The 25,044-nt window shown below is 41.9% G+C and overlaps 5 protein-coding genes across 9 annotated transcripts; 3 read left to right on the top strand and 2 right to left on the bottom strand.

The window, feature by feature from the left end:
* Window positions 1-1,164: 1,164 nt before the first annotated feature.
* Window positions 1,165-8,818, top strand: LOC132194354 (mucin-5AC). 2 transcript variants are annotated; one of them, XM_059615581.1, is made up of 8 exons: window positions 1,165-1,469; window positions 4,762-5,770; window positions 6,139-6,689; window positions 6,946-7,073; window positions 7,288-7,806; window positions 7,874-8,173; window positions 8,218-8,430; window positions 8,490-8,818. In XM_059615581.1, the coding sequence occupies exons 1-8, from the start codon at window positions 1,385-1,387 to the stop codon at window positions 8,616-8,618; spliced, it is 2,934 nt and encodes a 977-aa protein (XP_059471564.1). In that variant the 5' UTR covers window positions 1,165-1,384; the 3' UTR covers window positions 8,619-8,818. The 2 variants fall into 2 exon arrangements, with proteins under 2 accessions (XP_059471564.1, XP_059471565.1); XM_059615582.1 differs by having other exon boundaries at window positions 1,168-1,469; window positions 8,233-8,430.
* A 79-nt stretch (window positions 8,819-8,897) lies between these two features.
* On the bottom strand, window positions 8,898-13,872 carry LOC132194353 (adhesion G protein-coupled receptor A2). Of its 2 annotated transcripts, none has more exons than XM_059615580.1 (14): window positions 13,735-13,872; window positions 13,388-13,646; window positions 13,113-13,328; window positions 12,981-13,052; window positions 12,746-12,917; window positions 11,866-12,591; window positions 11,617-11,811; window positions 11,405-11,561; window positions 10,586-11,087; window positions 10,180-10,524; window positions 9,892-10,127; window positions 9,707-9,832; window positions 9,348-9,647; window positions 8,898-9,292 (listed from the first exon to the last, which is right to left on the bottom strand). In XM_059615580.1, the coding sequence occupies exons 2-14, from the start codon at window positions 13,627-13,629 to the stop codon at window positions 9,102-9,104; spliced, it is 3,480 nt and encodes a 1,159-aa protein (XP_059471563.1). In that variant the 5' UTR covers window positions 13,630-13,646; window positions 13,735-13,872; the 3' UTR covers window positions 8,898-9,101. The 2 variants fall into 2 exon arrangements, with proteins under 2 accessions (XP_059471563.1, XP_059471562.1); XM_059615579.1 differs by having other exon boundaries at window positions 8,899-9,292; window positions 13,388-13,643.
* A 99-nt stretch (window positions 13,873-13,971) lies between these two features.
* On the top strand, window positions 13,972-18,896 carry LOC132194383 (uncharacterized). 2 transcript variants are annotated; one of them, XM_059615620.1, is made up of 11 exons: window positions 13,972-14,158; window positions 14,345-14,486; window positions 14,551-14,747; window positions 14,797-15,015; window positions 15,075-17,187; window positions 17,251-17,584; window positions 17,643-17,851; window positions 17,907-18,049; window positions 18,105-18,370; window positions 18,534-18,653; window positions 18,711-18,896. In XM_059615620.1, the coding sequence occupies exons 2-11, from the start codon at window positions 14,383-14,385 to the stop codon at window positions 18,777-18,779; spliced, it is 3,774 nt and encodes a 1,257-aa protein (XP_059471603.1). In that variant the 5' UTR covers window positions 13,972-14,158; window positions 14,345-14,382; the 3' UTR covers window positions 18,780-18,896. The 2 variants fall into 2 exon arrangements, with proteins under 2 accessions (XP_059471603.1, XP_059471602.1); XM_059615619.1 differs by having other exon boundaries at window positions 17,640-17,851.
* Window positions 18,824-22,679, bottom strand: LOC132194390 (glycoprotein-N-acetylgalactosamine 3-beta-galactosyltransferase 1-like). 2 transcript variants are annotated; one of them, XM_059615631.1, is made up of 9 exons: window positions 22,446-22,679; window positions 22,271-22,370; window positions 20,404-20,652; window positions 20,195-20,347; window positions 20,004-20,142; window positions 19,718-19,836; window positions 19,544-19,648; window positions 19,330-19,487; window positions 18,824-19,278 (listed from the first exon to the last, which is right to left on the bottom strand). In XM_059615631.1, the coding sequence occupies exons 2-9, from the start codon at window positions 22,287-22,289 to the stop codon at window positions 19,114-19,116; spliced, it is 1,107 nt and encodes a 368-aa protein (XP_059471614.1). In that variant the 5' UTR covers window positions 22,290-22,370; window positions 22,446-22,679; the 3' UTR covers window positions 18,824-19,113. The 2 variants fall into 2 exon arrangements, with proteins under 2 accessions (XP_059471614.1, XP_059471615.1); XM_059615632.1 differs by lacking the exons at window positions 22,271-22,370; window positions 22,446-22,679 and adding an exon at window positions 20,977-20,995.
* Window positions 22,680-22,789: 110 nt separating this feature from the next.
* LOC132194392 (ADP,ATP carrier protein-like) lies at window positions 22,790-24,661 on the top strand. The gene is made up of 4 exons (XM_059615634.1): window positions 22,790-22,950; window positions 23,038-23,373; window positions 23,589-23,951; window positions 24,394-24,661. The coding sequence occupies exons 2-4, from the start codon at window positions 23,080-23,082 to the stop codon at window positions 24,634-24,636; spliced, it is 900 nt and encodes a 299-aa protein (XP_059471617.1). The 5' UTR covers window positions 22,790-22,950; window positions 23,038-23,079; the 3' UTR covers window positions 24,637-24,661.
* Window positions 24,662-25,044: the final 383 nt, after the last annotated feature.

The raw sequence follows: 25,044 nt of genomic DNA, 5'->3' as shown, positions 1-25,044 counted from the left end.
CAGAAGAAATAAAATTAATAAATTTGGTTTACTTTTAAATTAAAGTTACAAAGCAATCAAGCCATGATTATAATTTTTTATTTGACGTTATTATCTGAATGGCTTTCTTGTCACAAATTACCTTTGCGTGTCTGATTGATTTCTTGGTGTGTTTCTGAATGATTTCGTTATCCATGCTCTCGGGCAATGCGCCGATGCGCGACACTGACTTTGTGTCTATTTCTTTTCAAACTTGAGCGACTGCCAAAGCGCATTTACAGAAATGAAAGTGACTCGTAATTTGAACAACAAAAGCTTCGGCAGGTAGTCAGTCCTATGTGCGATTTTGTGCTCCTGACAATGAGCCAAAGCGTGCTGGCTCTCGTCCCATTGTTTTGTCTTTTTGTCGCGCTTTCTTCGCCAACACATCGCCGCTAATCAGCACAAACTGTAGATTCATTCAATTAGCGCGACGTTAAGAGGGCAAAACGCAAATCACAAAATGTTCTATGGATCCAATAGTTTAATACGTCCATAATGCAGAACCATGTCGTTGAACTCACAAAGTATATTTTCAAATATAAATGTAAATTTAGGTTGCAAAAATGTTTAATCTACTTTTATTGGTTTTTAAAATAAATTTGCAAGGGTTAAATGTGCGAAAGTAAAATTTTAAATGGAAACTAAATTTTTGTTGAGATTTAAAATTTAAGTAATTAAAACTCCTTATTTTTTTTTTAACGAAAAATGCAGCTTAATAAAATTAATTACTTAAAATTTCAAACTAATATTTAAAAATGAGGAATGCTATGAGATCGGTTTCAAAAATTAAAATTCATTTAGAGATAAAAATTAGGCCGTATTTTCAAAAATTATTTGTAGCAAAGAATTAATTATGTATTAATTAGTAACAATAATTTATCTAAAAAAAATGCTTCCAACCGTTATACATTTAATTATATTATTTTGTTTTTTATTTTCTCTTATTTGATCTTAACCTGGAGAAACATAATTTGTGAGTTGTGTAAGTCTCTCATTACCGGTCTTTATAGTTTATTTTGTCTTTAGTTGGACAAAACGTCATTCGCCGAGTCCTGTTACTTTTTACTTGTCGTTCCAGGTTCAAATTTTAGAGGCTTCCCGGTAGAAATCAATACTTTGCCGGATTCGAATGCAGGCTAGCGAAATTTCCTCGCGTCGTGAGAAGACTTGCATCCAGACGAGTCAGTCAGCGGTGCGGCGAGGCGGTTCGCCAGGTGCACGCGGGAGGGGGGTTTACCTGGCTGGCAGGTTGCTCATCTCGCTTGCTCAGGCTCAGTGAGAGAATAGAGAGCAGCAGCCATGGCGAGAAGCAAGCGGGATTTCTTTTCGTGAGCAGTGAAAAGCGAAGCAAAACCGCCCCGAAATGTGGACCAAATCAGTGTTTGTGACTTTGGGTGTTCTTGTGTTCGCGGCGGGACTCGCAGCGTCCCAGCAACAGTCCAGTTCCGGTGAGATTTTATTTAAAAATTATTTTTATTCATAAATATTTAGTTTGATCTTTGAAATGGTGTTTAGTTAAATTCTAATTAATTTGTAAAAATTAAATATTTATGTTTAATTTTTTGTTTAAAATTAAGTGAAAGGAGTTGAAGTGACTGATTGTGAGGCGGAGAGAGGAGGAAAAGCCGCCACGAGTTACCGCTTTTCTCTTCTCTCTTTTGCTCTCGCCAGCTGCAAAGAGATTTCAACTCATTCCAAGCATCCCTTTATTGAAAATTTTCAACCGATTCTGAGAATAAATGGCTTCAAAGATCAGGAAGTGTTATAAAAAATGACGCTGCATCGGCCTCAGGGTATAAATTCCTTTTTTCCACCCCTCGCCGACCGATCAGTTTTTATCAGATGGGAAAAAATAATCCCTCGAAAAGCAGCCCTGAACAAACAGGCAAGGGGAAGAAGTTAGGCAGTTTGTGGATTTATTTATTACACTGAATCAATCGCATCGCGGGCTCATTGTAGTCGTCAGTCGGCGGAGACTAAATACGGCTCTCTTACAGTTATAACGGCACTTGCTATCCCCACCTAGTGCGATCACCGACATTTTTCTTCCGTGGTATTGCGCGCACCCTTTTTGACCTCTTGCGATTCCGAATTTCCTTTCTGAAAGAGCAGGAATGCGAGAGGGATGCGTCGGGGGGAGGAAGCAGGGATGATTTATTTTTTTTCTCACAAAAAAGATGCGTCTTTTTGTGACAAGGGGCATCGCTTTTGTGAGGCAGGTCGCTGCTTTTTCCGAGAACCGCTGCTAATGCCTCACTTTGCTTTTCTGGTCGCAGGCAATTTGTCAGAAAATAACCTGCATGGGTTTACTTTTATTGAGGCGTGTTATTGTTGTCGGAGTAAAGGTGCAGGGAAATCATGAAGCAGCTCGTAACTGGGTTAGCAATACACGTACCACCGATTATTACACCGAGAGCAGCGTCGAGTTTCACGGCTGCATCTTCAAATATTCGCCGCGGGCCGTATTTTCGTTGTTTGTGTGATTATTGTAATACGAGAATAAATGGGACAACGACCGGTTCAGGGCTCATCGCGTTGCTTTTCATCAGATCGATTTCAATAATGACCGTAACATAAATCCTTGATCTCGACCTTTGCGATTGAGAATTAAATAGATGTTTAAATTTATTTGAATAAGACTTGGATTAAAATAACTAATTTTTTAAGTTATAGAAGTGCAAAAGATAAAAGGGATGAAAGCATTCCAGCTTGCAAGGGAAAAAAATTCACCTTTAAAATCAACAAATATCATGTAATTTTTTTATAAATCTATTTTGTCGTGAAAGATAAAAAAAAATACTAAATTAAAAAAAAAATTATTCGAAACTTAATATTTAATATTTTTTGCTAAATTAAATTCTGACTCCTTTGTTTTTTTATTATGAACATTAATAATGTATTATTTAAATTTCTAAGATAAATTTAGCGTGGATTGAGCGGATTGAGCGAGAAAACCAAAGCTCAGAAAACGAATTTATAATATCAAATTTCATCCTTGATTGTAAATCTCAGCTTTCTCACAGCAGATTAAATTAAATAGGTTTTAAAAAAATTAATCATTCCATTTAAAGCTTACAAAATCTAGGTTTCCAGTTCATCGTCCTTTCTTTTTATTTTTTTTGCACGGTTTTTACACGTCAATCAATAATATTTTCGCCAGTTTCAATATATTTCTTATGATATAATACAGAAAATTATTTTAATTTCTGAACAAAATTAGAAAATAAAAATAAGTTCCAGGTGAGAGCGAAAGCTTTTTATCCTCGATAACAAAACAGTCAGTGGCATTTTTTTTTATTGACGCAATGCAGGATCTGTCTGTGTGCTTTAGATGCAAATAATCGCGGTAATCGTTTTCCAGGGAACCCCCCGCATGCCTCACTTTCATATCCTGCTGGGAGAAAGTGTTGGTATGCTTGTGAAATATGAATCACCCTGTTCGGAAAGCACCGCCCACGCCCATTGATGGGCCTCTCGGCGGCCCAAAGGTGGCACCTTCGCGGCACCCACTTGGCCAAAAGGTTACGCGCGAGAACGAAATCAAATAACGGCGACCAGAAATGCTTCGGTGCCGAAAACTAACTGCGTGCGCCTCCGTGATTATTTCGCACACAAAAGTTCTCCCATTCTTGAGAGCAGGAGCAGCAATTTTGTTTATTGCGACACGCGCGCGGGTCTCACAGTGACACAGTTCACAATACGTGATTAATTAAATTGCTGGTTTCGGCTTTTTTTTCTTGACGATGAGACTCGCTCAGTCAGAAACGTGATTTTTCCGTTTCCTTTTTTACGTTGCCAATACCGTTCGTTTTCTTTCTTTAACAACGATGCCTGCAAATGGATTATTAAAAGTTATTTTTAAAATTATATTAAAAAAAGAGAATAATAATATATTTTAAGAAATACAAGATTGTCATAATTATCTTAAGGATAAATCAGGGTGATGTTTTGTTTATATTAAACACAGAAATGTAAACATTAACTTACTAAAAAAAGGGGAAATAAATATTTGATTAAAATAATTTTACTCTACTTCAATATAAATATAAATTAATATAATTATATTTATATATTATTATACATATATGCATAAATATATTTTTTAATTTGGACATTAAAATATTGAAAACTCCTTCCCATAAAAACAAGTCGGCAGCGCATCAAAGGCAATTTTTTATTCATTAATTAATGTAATATTTTATCGTTTCCTATAATGTGAGTTTTCTGTATCCATTCAAGCCCATTATTATTACTTTTCCTCTTTCAAATCATTCGAATTATTGCTTTATTACACTGTACGTGTATGTCAGACCTCAATTGCTGCTGCTGCCGCGTTCAAAGCAAAATTCAGGTCGCAGCACTTAACAATTAGTAGCTCAATAAAATGAGTTGTTTGCACGAGACATTCTTATTTACTCACTCACTTTTCAATGTAAACCATCTCATCTTCCGGTGTTTGGAAATTTAACACTTCGTTTATTATAAACAAAATAAAAGCAGTTAAAAATGTTTTTGATTTAGAAAATACGCGTCAATGGCAGAATAGGTTATTTCTATTATCATTCCTTTATTATTAAAAATGTGTTTGCTTTCTATATGCATATTTTTTTATAATAATCTGGGCAACAATAATATTTTATACTTCTTAAAGAAGTATTCTCAGTGTGCAATTTTTATTTTTTCACAACTTTCAAAATATCAGTGATTTTAACGCCTGCAATTGCTTATTTTTGTTCACAGAGAGCTGGAAACTGGAATCATCCGCAAAACTATCCCAAGACCCCCCATTTGTGCTGCCCTCCCCGAGCTCCTCTTTCTCAGCGCCCTCAGAGGCTCCCAGCTTTTCCTCCACGTCCCAAGCAGCGGCCTCCAGCTTACCCTCGGACGAAGAGGTCAGACCACCGGTCATCAATGAGCTGCCGACGCGGCACTCTGACGAGGCCCTGGTGAGGGCCACGCGCACCCTTCCCGCGGAAGAATCCGTCGTTCCGAAGCAGACGGCGGCGGGCGAAATGCCATATCAGGCGACGGCCGTGCGGGCGGCGCGGTCGATCGAGGCGGCGGCGACCTCGAAGCAGTTGGTCGAGCCGTCGGGGGAAGGACGGAGGGCTCCACGGGTTGGTGTGACCGCAGTGGGGCCCCTGAACAACAATGCGGGGCGCCGTAGCGAGCCCCAGATCACTGACATCCTGGGCGGCATCGTCAAACTATTCGGGGGCGGCGGCCCGGCCCCGCTGCCCGCCGTCGTCGCCACCATGCCCATGTCCAGACCCATCAGGCCCCAGGGCACGCGAATCAACAACCGCGGCCCTCCCAGGATCACGGACGTCGTCCTGCTCAACGCCAGCACGCCCGACCCTCCGCCCTTCCCTTTTGAGAAGCCCATATCCGGCATGGGGCCTCCGCCGCCCCCTCGCAGGCCCGTCCAGCCCGGCCGAAGGCCCATCTTCCCCGACGGGCCCATCGACCTGCCGGAAAGGCCGGTGGAAAAGGAGCAGGAAACTTCAACAACCACCGAAGCCACGACCACCACCACTGCTTCTTCCACCACCGAGGCCACCACCAGACGCCCGACTACGCACAAGCCAAAACCCACCACGGAAGTTTCCAAATCAACCCCGAAGGCGGCCACTGAAGCTCCCCCTCCGGCTTCTCTGCCAACCGAAGCGCCCATTCTCGAGTCGTCCATCGTGGATGTGGTCAACGCGGCGCCACCGACTGCTTCGACGCCACTGCCGGTGCCAATCAGGTATGATTAATTTAATTTTTAATTTTCTATGTCATAAAATAGATATTTTAGCTGCCCTGAAATGGGTTGGGGTTTCAGTCAGTGGAAAGCTGTGGTTGTTATTTAATAATTGGCCAATTATACTTTATTTTTCAAAATAATTATTATCATTGATAAAAACAAAAGTTTAAGCTATATAAATAACATCTCAGAATGATTTGTTTTTCTTATGAAAACTTAAATTGATTTATTTCAAGAAGAAGAAAAACGAGATGAGGTTTTTTCTTGTTTTTTTTTTTTTTAACTCTTTCATATTTTTTTTTCTTCATGAGAAAATCCTTTTTTGATTGAAAATTAATCAATAAATTCAAAATTTCTTGCACATCTAGGTTTGCCCCACGTCCAGGTTTGGTTCTGGATGACCCTGAGTTCAAACCGGGTGCCGCTGGACAGCCTCCGCCAATCATCACAGCTCCCGTCCGTCGACCCCCCGGTCACGGGGAGGTCTTTGACGTGACGGTTTCTGCCATCCAGGGTCCAGGCCAGGTGCAAGGAGGGCCGCAGATCGTGACGCGGCCGCAGTTCAACTCGGACGACGAGGTGTCCATCGACGGCCGAAAAACGTACATCAACCTGCTACCAACAGAGACCTCTGACGAGGTCGTCCCCACCTCCAGCCCGGCGACCACCCCTGCTCAGCGACCTTCCGATCCGGTGACCGGGCAGGGCGTGGCCGTGCCCAGCGGAGGCCCTCCGAGCTCGCCACCGAGACGACCGGCGCCGCCTAAGAGGCCGCCAGTCAGAATCGACACTTGCATCGTCGGCGACTCGAACACCTGCGACGCCGCGCAGAACGAGGCGTGCAGAACCGAGGCAGGGGTCAGTTCGTGTCACTGCAAACCGGGACACAGCAGACGCAAACATCGCGAGCCGTGTAGACGTGAGTATAAATTTCAACACAAATAATACCATTAATAAATTAATAAATAATTCATGATTAAATACAAATTTTAATTTATTCATTTAGACGTGTTCTTGATAGTCATTTTTTTGTTCAAAATTAATGAAGTTGTTAACAAGATTGTTTGATCTCTAATTTAAATGGAATAAATATCTACGTTTTACAGTTAGAATCCTTAATATTCCTAATTTCATGGTTGAGTTTGTGCAATAATTTTTTCTTTTTAATCTTGCAGGGATCGTTTCCCTGGCGTTGAACCTGAGGATTGATCGCGTGTATGAAAAACGCATGGCCTGGAACAAGGCACTGGCCGACGTCGACTCTGATGAATTCCAGACTCTCTCGTGGGAAGCTGTTCGAGCGGTAAGAAGCGCCATAAAATAGTGTAAAACATAGAAAAATACTAGAAATTCTTATTATTAATTAATACCATGTTTAAATATTTTTTGTGCTTCTATATATTTTTTTTATGAAAAATATTACAAAACTTTAAATAAATTTTATGCATGGATTTATTTTGCAATAGCATTTATTTATTTATTTATCAATCATAATATAATTTAAACTTTCATTCCAGGTTGATTCAGCCATGGGGATGACACCGTTTTCAGACGACTTCATGGGCGCCAAGGTGAACGCCTTCAGTGCTGGACCCCCACTCGTAGCCAACATGACCCTTCAACTTGCTGAAACCGCCGAGACCATCCGTCCCGCTGTTCGCAATGACATCCAACGCCACCTGCTCGGCGCCATCACCCGTCGCAACAACAACGTCGGCGACAGCGCCGTCTGGGTGGACAAAGTGGCCGGCGCTGTGTCCGGACTGACCGACTTGGACGAGTGCATCAATCCAGAGCTTAACGACTGCCACGCCAAAGCAACATGCACCAACATTTTCGGCACCTTCAGATGCGCCTGTCCTGCAGGGCTGCGCGACCCCTGGGCTGGAAATGTGCAACGAAGCGGCCGGCAATGTGAGGCTTGCACGGCAGACTTTTGCAACAACAGGGGCCAGTGCAGCTTTGGGGCAGGCGGAGAACGGCTCTGTTCTTGCAATGGAAACTTCTTCGGAAGCCAATGCGAAATGGATGGAGAGGTAAATTAATTGGAGAACTAAAAAAAATGTTTTTATTAAAAATTTGCAATTTAATTATTTGTTTTAGGTATTGGGCGTTGCAATTGGTGCCGCGGTTGCTGCCGTCCTCATTATCGGACTGACTCTCTATGGCCTATGCATGTGGAGCCGAAAGTGGAACCGCGAACAGCAGAAGGTTGAAATGCTCTCCACGCGCACAGGCATCACCTCGCCAGTGTTCAGCTACATGGCGGCCGCTGCGGCCGCCTCGTCAGCGGCCTCTGTCAAGAGTGGCATGCCCCCGACCACCCCTGCTGCGTACGTGTCTGTAGAGGACAGGCTTCGGTGGGCGCACATAGCAGACGTAATCGCACAAAACCATTATGCGGTAAGTTCATTTTTATTCTGGAATTGCTTGAAATTTAATTGAAGTCAAAACATCATCAGCCGGAGCCCAATATGTGCTCCACCAGACCTTCATCAGCAGTATTCTACCCCAGTCTTCCTGTTCTCTATCAGCAAGCTAGACCGCCTCCTCCTCCGACCAATGGGCCGCCAGACAGTAGTGACGAGGAGGACAATCAAGGCCTGTTGGGCCGAAACTTCCACGTACCCAGACCGAGAAGTCGAGCGGCCTCTATTGCTGTAAGTGCCTCACATTATCAAGGTTTTAGTAGGTAAATAAAACATTTATTTAATTCCAGAATCAGAGTGCAATTTACTATGACCTCGACTATGATACGAGGCCAGCGCCTGTGCCAGCTCCTAGGTCAACTCTGCCGAGGCCGCCCGCAATCCCGATGGCAACGTACGGCCAATTTTATAGAGGCTGATGGCGACTAATTGATTGATAGATTGCTCACCCTTTGGACTGGAATTAAATAATTTCACCTCTATGATATTTATGATGCTAAGCTACAAGCATGAATGTCCGACTGATAACAAACGTGTTAGTGAAAGTGCCTGCATGACTGGAGTGTATATTTTTAATTTATACAGAATAAATAGTTCATGAAACTGTCAATACAATTAATGACTTAGTTTAATTGAATATGTTATATTACATCAAGTTATTGGGCATCAAAAATCTGTGGAAGTCAAACATTGAGAGACAGATAAATTTTTCATTTAAATTGTTATTTTTATTAAAATAAAGTCAATAGGTCAATACAAATGCATTCATAATATCCTATGATAATAAACAGAGGTAATTCAATATGACAATATTTGTTTCCATGGATTTGTAAAATCAAATAATATAGTACATAAATAAAAGCAGTCTTGACTAAGAAGGGAAAATTGTTCATGAATTATAGTCAGACGCAAGTTTCTTGTTTGCTGGTGTCTGACTCGTTTCCCAGTTCTTCAGTTTTTCGTCGCCGTTTCCTTCTTGTTCTGTGTCGGCGGCGTTTCTCCTGTTCCAAGTTATCCGCACTATGCGCTCTTGATAAGTACCTGCTCTTCTGATGTCGAGCTTCAGATATGCTGCTCATTGGTGAATGAGCTCCTAATAAATTATTTTTTATTACAATAAGAACGCAGATAAAGTAATATTAGCTTACTTGGAGGCTCAAAAAAGTTTTTATGAACCGACAGCTCCACATTCATCATGTTCGGATGGAGATTGATTCTGTTATTCAGCTTCGGTGGGTGAATATTTGTGTTGTTAACTTTGGAGCCGCCACTAAACAGACTCTCAGCGTCTGAATTTTGACGCAATCGCTGCCTTCTAAAGAATTTTCTGGCCACTCCAAGCTGTCTTGGATCGTAAAAGGTGTCCTCAGACACAACGGTGGTTGCAGGCGGTGGGAGAACTACAGAGCGCAAGCTTGCAATCTTTCGAAGCAGTTCAGCTTCATCTTCTGTAATTTATTATTACTATTTTTTAGACAACATTTTTGTTAAATATTAATTTAATTACCAGGCTCTTCTTCAGTTTGAACTTCATTTTTCTCAATAATCGTCATAGTGGTTTGATCTGTCATTGTCATTGTTATTTGCTCAGTCACCATTTCCATGTCAGCAACTGTTTGACCATGGCAATGTTCTGAATCAAAAAGATTATGAGGTATTTTTAATAAATAAATAATTATAAGAAAGACAAACCTGAAGTAGGCACTATCCACTGCCTAGGGTCAGCAAAAGCTTTCCACTCAGCCGCAACATCTCCTCGGCCAGCACAAAAATATAGTAGAACCGTGGTGCCCAGGGCTGTGCAAACAGCCACATGGACGCAAGAGAGAATAGTCGAAAATGGGGAAATGACCACTATGGAAGCAGCGGCAGTTCCCCAAGCTGCTAAAAATAGTAATAAAATGGCCAAGTGGGCCAAAAGCTGCGACCTGTAACGATTTTAATTTAGACTTGGTTTGTGAAATATTTAAGACGGCAAACCTTGGAGTGCGTTCTTGGTCAAGGGACGCAGAAGAGGCAGAAGGAGGTGGGTCGTTGGCCCTTCGCTGAACTGCAAAATGGGCCATAATCCAGGTCAGGCCAAAGACCATTAGCACGATTAGGCCGGGCACCAAGGCAGCCGTTACGGCAGATGAGGGCGGTAGGAAGCAATAATACGGGGTTGTGTATCGATGGACAGCACCAGAAATTCCACATATGATGAGGCCCACGCCCCACCCTACCAGGTACAACCCTAGGAGAGGTTTGGGTCCAGAGGGAATGGTATCTTCTTCTTCGTCTTCGTCAATAATTTTCTCATGGGCAGTGAGTCTGCTATGAAGATCACTGGAGGGAAAATTAAAAATTAATTAAACCATGTCCTATCATGACAAATCGCCAAACTGACCTGATAGTTACAGTCATCCAGAGGAGGCAACTCATGGTTAGATAATGTAGCAAAAGTCCTACCGAGTGACAGACGATAGCGTCTCCGGTCAAGTGGACGCCGCAGCTGAAAACCACAGAAAGCAAAACGATGGCCAACCACGTGTTGGCCAGCGAGTGCCTGGTGGAGGCTGGCATTGATAGGGGTGACGCAACGTAGGTGACAACGGCCACGAGAAGGCAAGTGCCTAGCACAAGACAGGCAGCATAAGCTGCTGCTGGGGATAGGCGGGAGGGAAGGGGAGGTGGCAACGTTGGAAGGGCAGGAATGGCTTCGTGACGGAGGCCAAAGTATCCTAATGAGTTGCAGTGGAAAAGCACCAAAGGGCCAAGCAGGCGGCCAACAGCACAGCCAACCTCATTCCACCGGCCGTTCACCCAGGCTACAGGCATGGACTCGAGTGGAGCTTTGGCTGTGACCCACACTGGAGTTGAATCAAGAGGCTCCGTCAAAGATTCTCCAACTAGAATTTGAAAAAAAAATTATTATAATACAAATTGCTATTGTTAATCAGAGGCGGATTTTCAAAATGTGTTTAGGAATTTCACCACATCAGCTGAGTGTTTAGAAATTTCACCACATCAGCCGAGTGTTTAGGAATTTCCCCACATCAGCCGAGTGTTTAGAAATTTCACCACATCAGCCGAGTGTTTAGGAATTTCACCACATCAGCCGAGTGTTTAGAAATTTAGGCACTAAATCTGCCACTGTTGTTAATTTTTTTTTATAAAAAATAAGGATAAATTAAGGAAAATTTATTAAAAAGAGTCAGACACTTACTTAATTTACATCCGATTACTGGAGAATTTATAGTACTGTTGTCTGGGAATAGGCTGGCACTTTCCATAACAACCACCATCAGCGTTGCTGACAGCCGATTGCTTTTTGGCATGTGGAGAAAGAGTGATGCTGGCACCTCAATGGCAGCAATAACCTCCTGTGATGATTAAAAATTATGAATAAAGCAATGCAATGAACATTTTAATTCACACCTTTTCCATAGTGTGGTGCTCTGAACCACAGTCAAGATGCCTCTTCCCTCCTTTTTCTTCATACCAGGCACACCACAGTCCTTTAAAAGTGTCTCTGTTCACTCGGAAAGACTGAACGGCTATCGCATCTAATGATACGGCACTTAGTTCGGCAACAGCTTCCGACGCCTCTACCATTTTTGTACAAGATTTATCCTACGGTTAAAAACATTTTTAGCTTGGAATTTATCTGAATAAATAAAAAACTACCTCAATTTCTGCCTCCTGCAGAAGGTCATTGGGCAGCTTGACTGCTCCAGCCACAGTGCTCAAAACTAAGGGGGCGGTCGTTGGGTCCAGAGCACTGAGGTGGTTCGTTAAAGTCCTCGCCAGGTAGACGATGTCTCTTGATGAGCTCAGAGCCCCGACATCTCCTGTGAACCTGAGCAGCCTGGAAAGGGCGTCGGCTGCTTCTTTGGGTCTCGAAGGACTCAACTGGGCAAACTGCTGAAGCGCCCTGGTGATGTTGCTCAAGTAAGGACAGGGTCCAGAGTCCCAGGGGCCCCAGCGTCCTCCGTCGAGGCAGGCTCGAGCTGCTCGGGCACCCAAAAGGGCCGGACAGGGCACCACGGCAACTTCTCCAGAAAGAGTGGCCGGCCAGCTGTACCGACCTCTTGGGTCCTCAGACACGGTTGCGTTGCACACCGTTGACTCAGGGGTGAGGACGGTGAGCCGAAGCGCCTGGCTTAGGTTGCCCCAGAAGCAGCGCCATGGCCCTGAGTGGATGGGCCGCAGCTCGGAGATGGAAAGGGAGCTGACGGTCATTGCTTGGTGTGGCAAAAAGTGGGTGGTGGGGCGGATGTCGGTCAGCTGCTGTCCGCGCCATGTCCAGGACACCTGTGCCTCTTTAGAGGGCCCGACCAGCAGGCAAGAGAGGCGCAACGAGTCTCCCTGGAAGACAAGCTGGTCTGTGTCTGGCAGTATCTCTAGGCTCACCTGAGGGAAGTGAAAGTTTGTTTCAAAATGTCATTAAATCACTATTTTTTTTTCTTAAATTAAATTTTAAAAGCCAAACGGCAACCAGAAAATGATTGTATTAAATTGTCATTAAATAATATTAAATCGTCTTAAAAATAAGTTTTGATTTTACCTGGGAAGGTGGTCGACAAACAAGTCCTGAAAGCCCGGCTAACTCATGGCCTTTCAGGTGAGGTGGAGAAAGACACGCCGACCCTGAAGCAACACTCACAGACTCATTGCCCAGCCAGTCCACAAGCCAAGCCAAGTGACAGTCGCATATCAGTGGATTAGAACTTAAATCCCTGAATAAAAAAAAAAAAAATATTTAAATCTCAGGAACAATTAATGCAATATTTTTTCCTTACAGTGACTTCAATGCTATGAGGTCGTCAAATGTGCCCTCTGCAATGCTCGTCAATTCATTGCGGCTAATTTTTCTGAAATAATTTAATTTCGATTTCAATGTAAAGAGACATTTGAATAATAAAAATCCTTACAAAGAGTTCAAACGCTCCAGACCTAAGAACACAGGACCACTGATCCTGGATAACTTGTTGCCGGACAAGTCGAGTCTCCTTAAATTTGTTAAGTTTGAAAATGCCTCTTGCGCCAAATATCTGATCAAGTTGTCTTTCAAATCCAATTTTTGTAGCTGAGGTAAATGTGCAAACGCTGCCTTTGATATTTCAGTCAACAAATTACTTGAGAGGTCACTGAAATGTTAAAAAAAAAATGTTAAAATTAAGACATCGCAATTAATGATTCAACCTACAGATGAGTGACGTTCTTAGGAAAAAGTGACGGGTCCAGTTCACTGATCGCAGAAACCTTTCCCAATCCCGGTTCACCGCATCGAACTTTGACTGCACTTTGCTGTCTGACATTTGCAGAGCTAACAGTTTTGTTATTGGGTCGGGTGTTTAGCTGGCATCGGCAGGTGGATGGACATGGCGTTACTTCCTGGGCCCAGGCGTGGGCCACAAAGAGACCCAACAGCAGCAAAGCCCTCATCATTTTAGGTCAGGATTCTGCTGTGACAAAAGTTAATTTCAAGTTGCATGTTTTGCTTCGGTTTGAAAGAAAACTTAATAAATTGTTGAATGAAAGATTTTTACAAACCATTATTGACCTCGTCGTGCCTAATAACTGCACTAATATTTTTACTTTAAAGACTTCTACTTGCTAGAATTTTTTTAAGAAGTCGAAAGCAAGCTACATTATTTACCACACCATCTTGAAATCCCACCCTCCTTTCAGTGCCCTCGCCCTTTTTTGCGTGCCGCGCGATCGTGCTGCCACCGACGTAGGATAAAGGAAATAATTGCGTGCGAAAGAAAAAGTAAACAAAACAAATTACTTCAGGCAGTTCAGGCTGCTGTCAGCGGACGTAGAAGACCAACTTTGATTTTATTTTTCATCTACTGCCTTCAAGATTTTATGATTGAACGATAAAGAAATCAAATTTATAATCTCAGTTGCAAAAGGAAATCGATCATTTATGCTGATTTCCAAAGGAAAATCCTTAAAAATGAAGAAATTAGAGGTGAGTTTTTATCAGCTTAATATTAATGGAATTTTGCAAATTTAAAATATTATTCACAGATTCAATAAATATTTGTTTTTAATTAAATTTTTTTAAATAATTATTTAGTTCTTCTTGTGTTCGTTATTTAAATTTATTTTTATAGCAATTAAAAAAAAAAACTGAAATCTTATTCTCTTTTTGTAGGCATTTTGACACTTTTTGTGTCCTGGTCATAATACGCTATGAAGAAGAAAAAAGATGAGGCGGTCAATGCAGTTCCTGAAGATCAAGGAGTTGCCCGTACAAATAAACAAACGAGTAAAAAGAAAACTAAAGAGGAGGCACCGTGAGTGTTTGTTTATTTTTTTTCTTAAAATGGGTTGAATTAAGAACCAATGTTTTATTTCCAGGCGATATCGAAATTGGGAAAAAGATCGCCGTGACCGCTTAAATGTTGCTTTCAATGATTTAGCAATAATCATATGCGAGTCGATGCCCCCAGTGAAAAAAATTGAAATTGTAACCAAGGCAAGCGAGTGCATTCGACAACTACGAGATGAAATCGAGCAAATAAAAAAGGTTAGCGGGCTCGATCAATCTTTACTAGGTAATTTATAAACTTTAAAATTTTACTTGAACTAACTTTTGGATAACAGATCGAGAAACTGATAAACTGAAGGCCCAGATGGAGGAGCTGAATAAAAGAATCGAGCGTCTAGTCATGTACCTGGAAGAATTGGGAGGTGAAAGGCCGGTGTGGGTTTCGCTGCCCCCAACTACTCCTGCACCACCTGATCTTGGAAAGCGTCCTTTGCAGTATTCGAATAAATTGAATCCAGCAAAAGTCAAAGAGCTGTTGAATGTACCAAAGAAAAGTAAAGAAACAAAACTGATTTTGTAAATTGTAATCTTAACTTTTTTAATTTGATTTTAGAGGTTACAAAAAGGTTGCAGAATGCTAAGAAGAGGGCGCTGAGTAAAAAATCAGCCATGGTGCGGAAGAAGAGATTGGTGCCTAAGGTGACGAGTATGAGTCAATTGCCTGCAGGAATACTTCTTTTCAAGAGCTGTCTGCCGGAGAACACGCCAAAAGTTGTCATCGTGCCTCCACCTCCGCCATCACAAACCCTAGCTCCACCGGTTATTCTTTTGCAACCTCCACAAAAGACCCAATTGATCCTGTCAAAGCCTCCAACTGACAAGGTCATCATTGCACCAAACGTTGTCCAGAAAAAGGTTGTTGCAAAGAAGACAAAGAAAGCTCTGACCCCGAAAAACGTCAAGACCATTAGGCACAGCATTGATGCCCTTTGCAAAAAGCAGCAGTCAAACGAAGTACCTTCGAAAGAAGCTGCACAACCTGTGATACTTTCTCAGCCTGAAAACAATGCAGCGGCAAAAACACCACAGGCAGAAACTCAGCAGCCAAGCAATCCTCCCAACAAGGAGAATGAATTTGTGATCAGGCCTGAATCGGCCAAGAATCTGAGCGAGCCCAGTCCCCAGAGCCAAAGCGAATCGACCCTTCCTCAAAGCAAACAATTGGCACCACCTGCTGAGAGTCAAAGTGTCCAGCCCCCTCCAGCAACGTCTTTGCCGCAACAGATTCCCTGTCCCGATTTGCAAAAGTCGGCGCCTGCGATTCCGATAATCCCCACCTCGGAATATCAGCAGTCGGCAACAACCTCAACCCAGAACAAGCCGAGCCACAATGACCCTGTCACAAGTGCAAGGAGCTTCGTCAACACTCAAACCACCTTCACCCACCTCAATCAGACGCAAACACACTTCCATTCTCCGCTGCAACCCCTAAACCAGGTCAACCAACCTAAAGAACAGGAGCAGGTGTTCAGAAAGAGCATTCCGTTCACCCACGAGGCTCCTCTGCCTCCGACGACAATGAATTCTTCACAGTCTGAGACATTTACCCATCTGCGCACCAACATCCTTCCCACCTTCTCGACCTTTGGGGAAATCTCAGGTCCCCACTGCAACCAGACATTTACCACTATTGCGACTCCCTCTTCTGATGCTTTGCACAAGATGACGTTCACTAACGAAATTTTTTCGCACCAAGTTCCAAAATCAATGCCCTTCAGTCAGAGCCAGAATTTTGCGCCCAAGTCGACACTGACCAGCACCACTTTCTCCCATGAAAAGTCCATAACTCAGACGCAACAGGTGATGGGAAAAACGCCTCAGTTTCATCAGCAGCAACAAGAGCAGCGGCCGTTTTTCCTTGACCCGACAAGAACTCCCGAGTTTCCCTCGGCGGATCCCATTTTCATTGGCCCGCAGCCTCCGATGGCCACCATCGTGGAGCAGCCGAAGGACACAACCTCTTTGTATCCGTACAGGGGAGACGAGCTCTCTGACAGTGGGCAGCGAAATGAGACTCTCAACACAAGCACCTTTTCAAGCGACATATTTGCCTCCCTTCATGTTCCGTCAGGCCATCCCGAGTCGATTTCGCCGACTGCAGCCTTCCTTCACACGTTCCCGCTTGTCTCATCAGGGCGAAACGAAAACGCCGAAAGAGGAGACGGTACAGCCAGCACTTTGCTTCAGTTAGGCTCTTTGGATGAAGGCAACCAGCAGATGGAACTTGGCACGCTAATTCCTTCCATCGAACAGGAAAAGCAGCAGCAGTCGGCTAACAAGAGATCGAACAAGAGCTTTCCAGTCGACCTTTATCAAATCGAGTCAGAGTATGACGCAGAGATTAGTTCCATTATGTCTTCAAATGCTTCCACCCCCAAGAGACAAAACAAGCCAAATCCATTCCAACAGCAAAACAAACAGCAGAATTTCAATTTCTACCAACAGCAACAACCGCAGTTTAAGAAAAGGGCCATGGCTGCACCGCAAAAACCTGTGCAGAAAGAAGCGAACCGCCCCAGAGACCAGATTTCTTACAAGTCCAACCAATGCCCTACCTACTACCAACCTGATCATCCACCTCCTTCGGTGCCACTGAACCTTCCTGTCCCTCAAACGACAACAAATTTTATGCCATGGAATAATATTGAACCTCAGCAATCTCAGAGGTAACGATGCTCTATTTTACCTTTTTTTATTTTTTCATTCCTTAATTTGCTTGTGTTTTTCAGCCGAGGGTTGCAACAAAACTTCAGCTGCAACAATAGACAGTCTCAGCAAGCAGCCCCACAACAGCAGCAGCAGCAAAAGGAGGTTCAACGACCTCCTGTCAACTGGATGACCAATGACGTCCGACATGATGACAGCGCAGCAAACATTTTTGACTTTGATTGGAACAAGCAAGCGCCCCTTCCCACTTTGATTGGAGATCTCGCTCTGGGTCCAACTCCACCAACGCCCAGGAAAAAGGACAGCGCCTGCAAGTACAGCGGTCAAAACTTCCTCTCCGTCAGCCAACTCGTCGAAGTGCCAAAAGAAAAGGCCAAACGGCGCCTTGTCAACAAAGTCAGTTTTTTATTTAATATTATTAGTCATTGATTTTATTTGGCAATATATTTAGCAGAACGGGAATTCAGCACCTGCTCGGAGAGTTGAGAGAAACCCTAAGCAAACAGGCGTCAACCAGCAGCAGCAGCAGCAGCACCAAGTCTGTCCAGACTATCACAGCATCACCAACTGGCCTGCGCCAAAGCCGTCTTGCAAAACTGTGCCAAGCAGCTATTCAGCTGAATCTCTTATTGGACCTCAAGACAATGCTGAAAAAACAGACAAGTAAATTTTTGCACAACTCTTTTTGTTACTTCCTAACTTGCAATTTAATAAACAGCAGGTACAGCCAGCGCATGTCACGAAATTATCCACCCCCTGAGCAGAACAACTTCTTCCCTGCTGAACAGCAGTTTGATTACCATCAGCCTCAGTACGACTGCAGTTCGATGTATCAACCAAACACCTCATTTGCCAGCATAGGTAATAATTGATTTACAAACTAAGAGTTTTAGCACGATTATTTTTTATTTTTCAGTCACATCATCAAGTTCTGCAAACTCGATTGTACCAACGTTTGGCCAAGAACTGAATCTGTTTTCCTCGTCGCCGCAAAAGAGCTCGGCTGTCAATAACAAGAGAAGAAACGACAATTTTTATGTCGCAGAGTGCAACAGAAGGTCCACACAGCAATATGTTCAGCAAAGTAGACCAAGTCAGCAACTGAATGTGGCCCCAAGTGCCGCTTCAAGCTCCTCCTTGACAAACTTCAACTTAAGCACCATATTCCCAGAAATCAACAAGGTTTGTTGAAGCCATTAAAAAATTTTGATAATTAAGTTATAAAAGTAAAGATATGAGTGCCTCCTGCAAGCTCATTAAAGGGCTTGGGGCAATAAAATTTGGCCTGGCCCTATCCTAAAGTAGCTAATAAAAAACATAAAAATTGTTAAATATTTGTTTGCAGCCTGCCATTGCACCGCCTTTGACACCCTTCATAGGGGCCAAATCTCAGAATTCAGACTATGTTATCCCGCCGCCCCCAGTTTCTTTCAACAATTTACTGATGACGCAAACACCACCTCAGGTATTTAATTATATTCTCGGTTGTTTCATTCTTTTAACTATGTGTATGCTTTTTAAGGTGACTTTTCCAGCACCAAACTTCACAATGGGTGCGGGCATTCAATTCCCAGTGCAACACGAGAACTGAATAATTTAAAATATGTGATATTTATGTAATTTAAAGAATAGAACTTCAAAATTTCATTCTTCTTTAATCCGTTGTCATCTTTTTGTACATGTATAATAAAATTATTATGGAACTACAAAATGACTAAGGCATTTGACTGAGAAATGAGTTTTTTCACAAATTGGTTGTAAACAAGTCTGAATTCAGTAAGTACATCATCTTTAAATAAAATAAAAGAAAAATAAACTTTGCTTCCGTATCACTTGGAAATGATGATGAAAGTTCCATATTAGAGTCAAACATTCACAGACTAGATGCATGGCATTCCGACACAATGTGATGCAATGATCTACAGCTACGAGATAGTTTCCGAGCGAGCTGTGGTGGCTCGGTTCGTTTGATGCACATGACCCGTAATGCCGTACGGTCGCAAGTGGTAAATCAAGTACTCCAATACGTACATCAGATTTGGGCTGACGTAATGAAAGGAAACAGCAGAATCAGAACAACATCCCATTCCCTGCAAAATTTTGTTGGAAAAATTTCCTTTTCTCGTAATGAATTCAGATACCTCCTCACTGGGGTAGTAAATATATTTCCAGTACCAAAAGTCTTTATTTGTATGGCCAGGTATGAGGTGGTGCTCGGGAACAAACGGGAAAAACCGTCCTCGCCCCAATGAGTCTCGAGTGTCCTTTGCTTGCACACCCACCCTTTCTAAACATTTCCCTGAAAATAGGAATTATTTTCAGTAAGATATAAGCACAGATAAATATGGAAATTACCCATTTCCACATCCTCGGCGCCATCGTGATCTTGTCTGCACTTAGCTTTATTTGGAATGCCTTCAACGACAAATTTCTTGAGCGCCTCTTTGCTTAAAACATACCCTGTTAAAAAAAAAAAAAAATGATTAGATTATACCAGTGTTATTATGTTCATAACATTTTTGCACAAACCTGCCCCACCACTCATGTAGCCTTGCTTCACATATGGCTTGAAGCGACAGCCGAAGTACAATGGCTCTGCTGCGTTGTAAGAAGACAGCATGTAACGTAAATTTTCCACTACAACGTACCTGAAAAAAAGAATTTAAATCATTCAGTGCTAAATCATAGTCAAATGATAAATTTAAAATAAAAATTTACTTTTTTTGAAGAATTTTGTTAATTGAAACTGAAAGATTTTTTTAATTGGGTATTTATTGTTACTTTGTAGCAAAATAAATAAATAAATAAAACTTACGTATCATCGTCTGCCTTCATAAACCAGTCAGCTTTATCATAATAATTTTCATAAACATATCGAAAAGCTTCCTTCGTTTTGGCCCACAAATTATTTCGCCCCTCGGACACAGGCAAAGCTACTGCTGGCAGAGACGAATCTGCAAAAATTGGCACTTAAATTTTCCAAACAAATTTTTATCGACAACAAACCATTCTCGGAACTCATGAAGAGCAAGATGTTGCACCTCTTGCCCCATGTTGCCTTCACGTGCTTCGCCTTTTTCTTATGATTACTTGGGTTAGTCATCACCCAGCACAAGACCCTCACTTCTTTCGCAAGTTTTTTGGCTTCGTCATCTCCGCCTGCCAATTAATAAATTATAAATTTTCCTAAAAAAATAATCAAGTTTAAATCAAACCTTGGTGAAATTCCTCATCTCCATCGTGCGAGCCGACTTCCATATTGGGCCCGTCGAGCATGCTTTCCGCGTCCTGGTGGTTGTGAGGGTCGTGGCGCATCACACCATCTTCAGAGTAGCGGCCTCCGAGGAACAGCAGGTCGCCTCCCTGGGACACCGACAACATGAGGTAGGCTGACATGAAGCCAAACGCAACCCCCAGTGAGAGGGCGAAGAAGAATTTCTGGCCCCCGGTGCCTCGACGGAATCCTGGAAGAGTTTCAAACTGTACAGGCGGCATAATATGAAATTGCAATGTGCCGTTGCAATTTAGTAACACATTGTCAGCTTTCGAGGGGTTGGAGGATTAAAAATATTAATTATTAACAACGCCATTGAGTAGGGGACTAGACTCTAAACAGCGGAAGTCAGAATTATCGCGTGCGTTTTATGTTTTTATCTCTCGTCGAGGATTAAGTAACACCAACTGGCGTCGTTTTGCGTAGGCTGCGAACGTAATGTGTCAAAATTAATATCAATTTTGAACTGCTCAACTTTTTTTTCCTCGTAAGAAAAAGAGAGTATTTTCTTTACAAATTTATCTGCACCGTTTCATGTTCACACGCAAAAGAGTCATGTTTGCATATCACACGGCGTTTGTTGAACTTTACAATTTGACCGACTCCAAGCCTTGCATATTTTTCTATCAACGCGCTTATCACGTTGAAGATAAAAGGCGAGCACAAGGGGGAGCCGGAATATTGTCTGGAGAGCGAGAATTCTGACAGTGATTTCATTGTTTGCACAATATATTGAGAGCACAAAAAATTATCATCGGTGTTAAGAAGAGCAGCGAAAATGTCAAAAATTATAATGAGTGAGTCACTAGTGCTTAAAAAAATTTATATATTGTGCTTCTTTGGCAAATTGTTATTGCAAATTAAACCGATACAATGTTAAAGATTGTGAAAATTAATATTCTGGTCTGCTGTAAGAAATTATTAATTTACTACATCTATTCCTTGAACATTTTAAATTAATTTAATAATTTCTCATTTAAAAAAAAAAAAAAATTGTAGAAATTTTTAAATTTAAATAATGGAGGTTAAATATGCTTGAAAGTTTATTAAAAGTTTGTTTAAAGAATTTCATTAAATTACATTTACATTCAGTAATTTAATTGTGTTATTACATAAAATGAAATCAAAACCACTGGAAGAGCAAGAAATTTGTCTGCTTTAAGTTCTTTCAACCTGATCAATGTCCAACAATGACATTATGTCTTAATGAATTCTCATCATTTTATTTTTTTCAGTATTATTTTGCAAAAAATGTTTTTTTTTTAAATTTTAAGCATGGTTAAATCCAGAATGACTAAAATATATTTTCTGCTTTTTTATGCAATTCTTGGCAAACTTCAAAATGACAGGATTTTTCGGAGGGGGTTGCTTACAAGAGGGAAAATCAAAATTTGCTTACTCAGCCGTCAGCAACCTCAGCCGCCGCACAAAATATTGCTGCCGAGACTTCTAATTTAAATATTTTTTGAAGTAAATGTTTCCTTTGTTATAAACGTATTAAAGGTGATAAAAAGTGTAATTAAAGTGTAATTAAATTTTAAGATCTATATACAATTTTTTATCTCGGTGCATTTGTTTGCTTTCTATTTGTTGTGTGCATAGCGCGCGTGTAGATAGATATTTGATAAAAAAAACCTGCGTCTATATGTTGCTGTGGTTGCGAATGGTAGATTTGAATAATATCGCAATTAATTAGTTAATTTTTCATCGGAAAAATAATTCAATTTAAGAATCTGCAACTCCATAAATGATCAAATAGAGTGGCTAATTTTCGAAAATTGAGGCCACAATAATTAGCATATATTTACCATCTAATAGGTGCACCATGTTTGACTAGAATGCGGCAATGTCTTAGCAAGAGTGTGAAACCCGAGGCTCTATGGCATCGCTCTGGTTGTATGCGTTGGGCTGCAAAGTAACGAAAAAATAATGAGTAAAAATAAATAAATAGAGAGTGTGTAATGATATCAAAAATAAACTCACGGAAATATTGCGTTGAAAGTAATCACTCAGCAAAAAGGCAGCGACATTGCACGGTGTCTCGATGGTTAGCGCGGCGATTGCTAAAAGCGTTGTAAATGGACCTTATTAATTATAATGTTGCTTCATCCTTTGTATTAAGTCGCGTTCCGCACTTCGGCATACATCTGCAGCAAAAAGGTGCAGAAGGTCCAAGCTCGGGGTTTAAGAACGCAGGCGGGGGCGTCACCGGCTATTTAATTATTATTTGCAATTTGGTACGCCATATCTGCCATCTCTCGGAGCTATTTGAAACCAAAAAGTCGTTTCAAAAGGTAAAAAACGTCCTCTGTAGCAGAAATAAGGAACTAACAAAGCTGCGCAAAGTGTCAACTCGTCAAAGAAGAGAGACCGCAAGGTTGCAATTTTGCTCTCTGCTGAAGCTTGCCGTGGACCATTTCAGACCTAACCGAACGCAAACGACCAAAATTTCCTTAGGACCTTCGATCCTCTGCCACTCATTCCGAACGTGAGTTAATTTCTCTCATTGGATTCACTTAATTTATGTAGCATTCAAACAACGGTAAAAATTCCACTACTCGTGTCATATTTCCAGTTTCTTGCCCGAGCCGACACGTCAAAACAAATTTAGCAAAACATGTCTCTCGCCGACCCAGTCTCGTTTGCCAAGGATTTCATCGCCGGTGGTGTGTCTGCTGCCATCTCCAAGACGGCCGTGGCGCCGATCGAGCGAGTCAAGCTGTTGCTGCAGGTCCAGCATGCGTCCAAGCAGATCGCCGCCGACCAGCAGTACAAGGGCATGGTCGACTGCTTCACCCGCATCCCTAAGGAGCAGGGATTCCTCAGCTTCTGGCGCGGAAATTTGGCCAACGTCATCCGCTACTTCCCCACGCAGGCCTTGAACTTTGCCTTCAAGGACAAATACAAGCAGGTGCGTTGGTTCCAAAAAGTGAAAATATTTGGGGGGAAAAACTTTTTAGATTTTTCTTTTCTTGGAACATCAATTTTTTTTACTTATCATGAATTTATTATCAACCGCACCTTTATTAGTTTCAATCTCATTAAAAATATTTCTACTGTAAAGAGAAAAAAAAATGTTATCACTCTTTCGGTATTAATTGAAATCTAATCTCCATTATTTGCCAGGTCTTCCTTGGAGGAGTGGACAAGAAGACTCAATTCTGGCGCTACTTTGCCGGCAACCTGGCGTCAGGTGGTGCCGCTGGAGCCACGTCCCTCTGCTTCGTGTACCCCTTGGACTTCGCCCGAACACGTCTTGCCGCCGACATTGGCAAAAGTGGCGCCGAGCGCGAATTCTCCGGCCTCGGCAACTGCCTGGCCAAGATCTTCAAGTCTGATGGCCTTGCAGGTCTCTACAGGGGCTTCGGTGTCTCTGTTCAGGGCATCATCATCTACCGAGCCGCCTACTTCGGCTTCTTCGATACTGCCAAGGGAATGCTCCCAGATCCCAAAAACACGCCTTTCCTTGTCTCGTGGGCCATTGCCCAGGTCAGTGATAAGATTATAATTAGCAATCGTAGCACAATATGTGAAGCATTAAAAAAAAATCAAATATACGAAATAATTTTTGTTTTAAAATAACTTAATTTGGTTCTATTAAGTTTTAACTCATATTTTATGGTTTTTTATAAAGCTGATTTTTTTCCATTTTAATTCGAGAAGCTGCAACAAGTAGTTGAACACTTAATTCTTTTGTACATTGAGGATTGAGCGAAACAACTGTTGCACAACTTATTGCTATATATGGGGAGAAAGAAGCCCTATGTTTTCAGCCTCTTCACGTAAATTCCCCATTTTTCCCCTCTCAATGAGGCTTTAAATCACTTTAAATTTTTTATGGGGACGATTAATTTTTTTTAGTTCTCTTGCATATAATTGTACTGCCTTTTTTATAGCATTTTGAATTAAAAAAAATAATAATTGCTTTCAGACGGTGACAACTGTGGCCGGCATTGTGTCCTATCCCTTTGACACTGTGCGTCGTCGCATGATGATGCAGTCTGGCCGAGCCAAGGGTGATATTATGTACAAGAGCACCATGCATTGCTGGTCGACCATTGCCAAGAATGAAGGCACCGGCGCCTTCTTCAAGGGCGCCTTCTCCAACGTCCTTCGAGGCACTGGAGGCGCTCTTGTGCTTGTTCTCTACGACGAGATCAAGGCGCTCCTCTAAGTAGACAAGTCTGCACTTTTTTTTTGTAGGATGAAAGAAGCAATCAATTATTCGTGTTGATTAATTTAGCATGAAGTCGAAGATATGAGCGCGCACTTTGTTGTTCTCAATGCATTCCTATGAATTTTCCTGTTGCCTGTGCAGCGTTTGACACGTTGAGCATTCCCAGTAAAATTATATTGATTCCAAGTTATTGTCGAATATTTTCCATCCCATGCTGAATTGTAATACGTTTGTTGTATTACTCACAAATTGCTCATGAAAATAAATCAATCATGGCCTCAAATTACACTGGTATTAATTTATTTCCAGTTTAAAGATCTTTATAATCAAATTTTGACGTGATTCAGCCTCTTCTGTTACACACTGTTAATTAGTGTAATAAGTGATGCATTTAGAAATTTCACT

Source organism: Neocloeon triangulifer, unplaced genomic scaffold (assembly GCF_031216515.1).
Source record: "Neocloeon triangulifer isolate White Clay Creek 2 clone unplaced genomic scaffold, ASM3121651v1 ptg000006l, whole genome shotgun sequence".
NCBI classification, from domain to species: Eukaryota; Metazoa; Arthropoda; class Insecta; order Ephemeroptera; family Baetidae; genus Neocloeon; species Neocloeon triangulifer.
This window is presented reverse-complemented; position numbering and strand designations above follow the sequence as displayed.

Excerpts from the sequence above, each read along its gene's own strand:
- LOC132194354 (XM_059615581.1), top strand. The coding sequence starts at position 1,385 with ATGTGGACCAAATCAGTGTTTGTGACTTTGGGTGTTCTTGTGTTCGCG. Across the intron at positions 5,771-6,138 it reads CCACTGCCGGTGCCAATCAG|GTTTGCCCCACGTCCAGGTT; the intron begins GTATGATTAATT and ends TTGCACATCTAG. Across the intron at positions 7,807-7,873 it reads AATGCGAAATGGATGGAGAG|GTATTGGGCGTTGCAATTGG; the intron begins GTAAATTAATTG and ends TATTTGTTTTAG.
- LOC132194353 (XM_059615580.1), bottom strand. The coding sequence starts at position 13,629 with ATGATGAGGGCTTTGCTGCTGTTGGGTCTCTTTGTGGCCCACGCCTGG. Across the intron at positions 13,329-13,387 it reads CCTAAGAACGTCACTCATCT|TGACCTCTCAAGTAATTTGT; the intron begins GTAGGTTGAATC and ends TTAACATTTCAG. Across the intron at positions 11,088-11,404 it reads AGTAATCGGATGTAAATTAA|TTGGAGAATCTTTGACGGAG; the intron begins GTAAGTGTCTGA and ends TTCAAATTCTAG.
- LOC132194383 (XM_059615619.1), top strand. The coding sequence starts at position 14,383 with ATGAAGAAGAAAAAAGATGAGGCGGTCAATGCAGTTCCTGAAGATCAA. Across the intron at positions 14,487-14,550 it reads AAAACTAAAGAGGAGGCACC|GCGATATCGAAATTGGGAAA; the intron begins GTGAGTGTTTGT and ends TTTTATTTCCAG. Across the intron at positions 14,748-14,796 it reads GCTCGATCAATCTTTACTAG|ATCGAGAAACTGATAAACTG; the intron begins GTAATTTATAAA and ends TTTGGATAACAG.
- LOC132194390 (XM_059615631.1), bottom strand. Across the intron at positions 19,837-20,003 it reads ATGAAGGCAGACGATGATAC|GTACGTTGTAGTGGAAAATT; the intron begins GTAAGTTTTATT and ends TCTTTTTTTCAG. Across the intron at positions 19,488-19,543 it reads CGCCGAGGATGTGGAAATGG|GGAAATGTTTAGAAAGGGTG; the intron begins GTAATTTCCATA and ends TCCTATTTTCAG.
- LOC132194392 (XM_059615634.1), top strand. The coding sequence starts at position 23,080 with ATGTCTCTCGCCGACCCAGTCTCGTTTGCCAAGGATTTCATCGCCGGT. Across the intron at positions 23,374-23,588 it reads TCAAGGACAAATACAAGCAG|GTCTTCCTTGGAGGAGTGGA; the intron begins GTGCGTTGGTTC and ends ATTATTTGCCAG. Across the intron at positions 23,952-24,393 it reads TCTCGTGGGCCATTGCCCAG|ACGGTGACAACTGTGGCCGG; the intron begins GTCAGTGATAAG and ends AATTGCTTTCAG.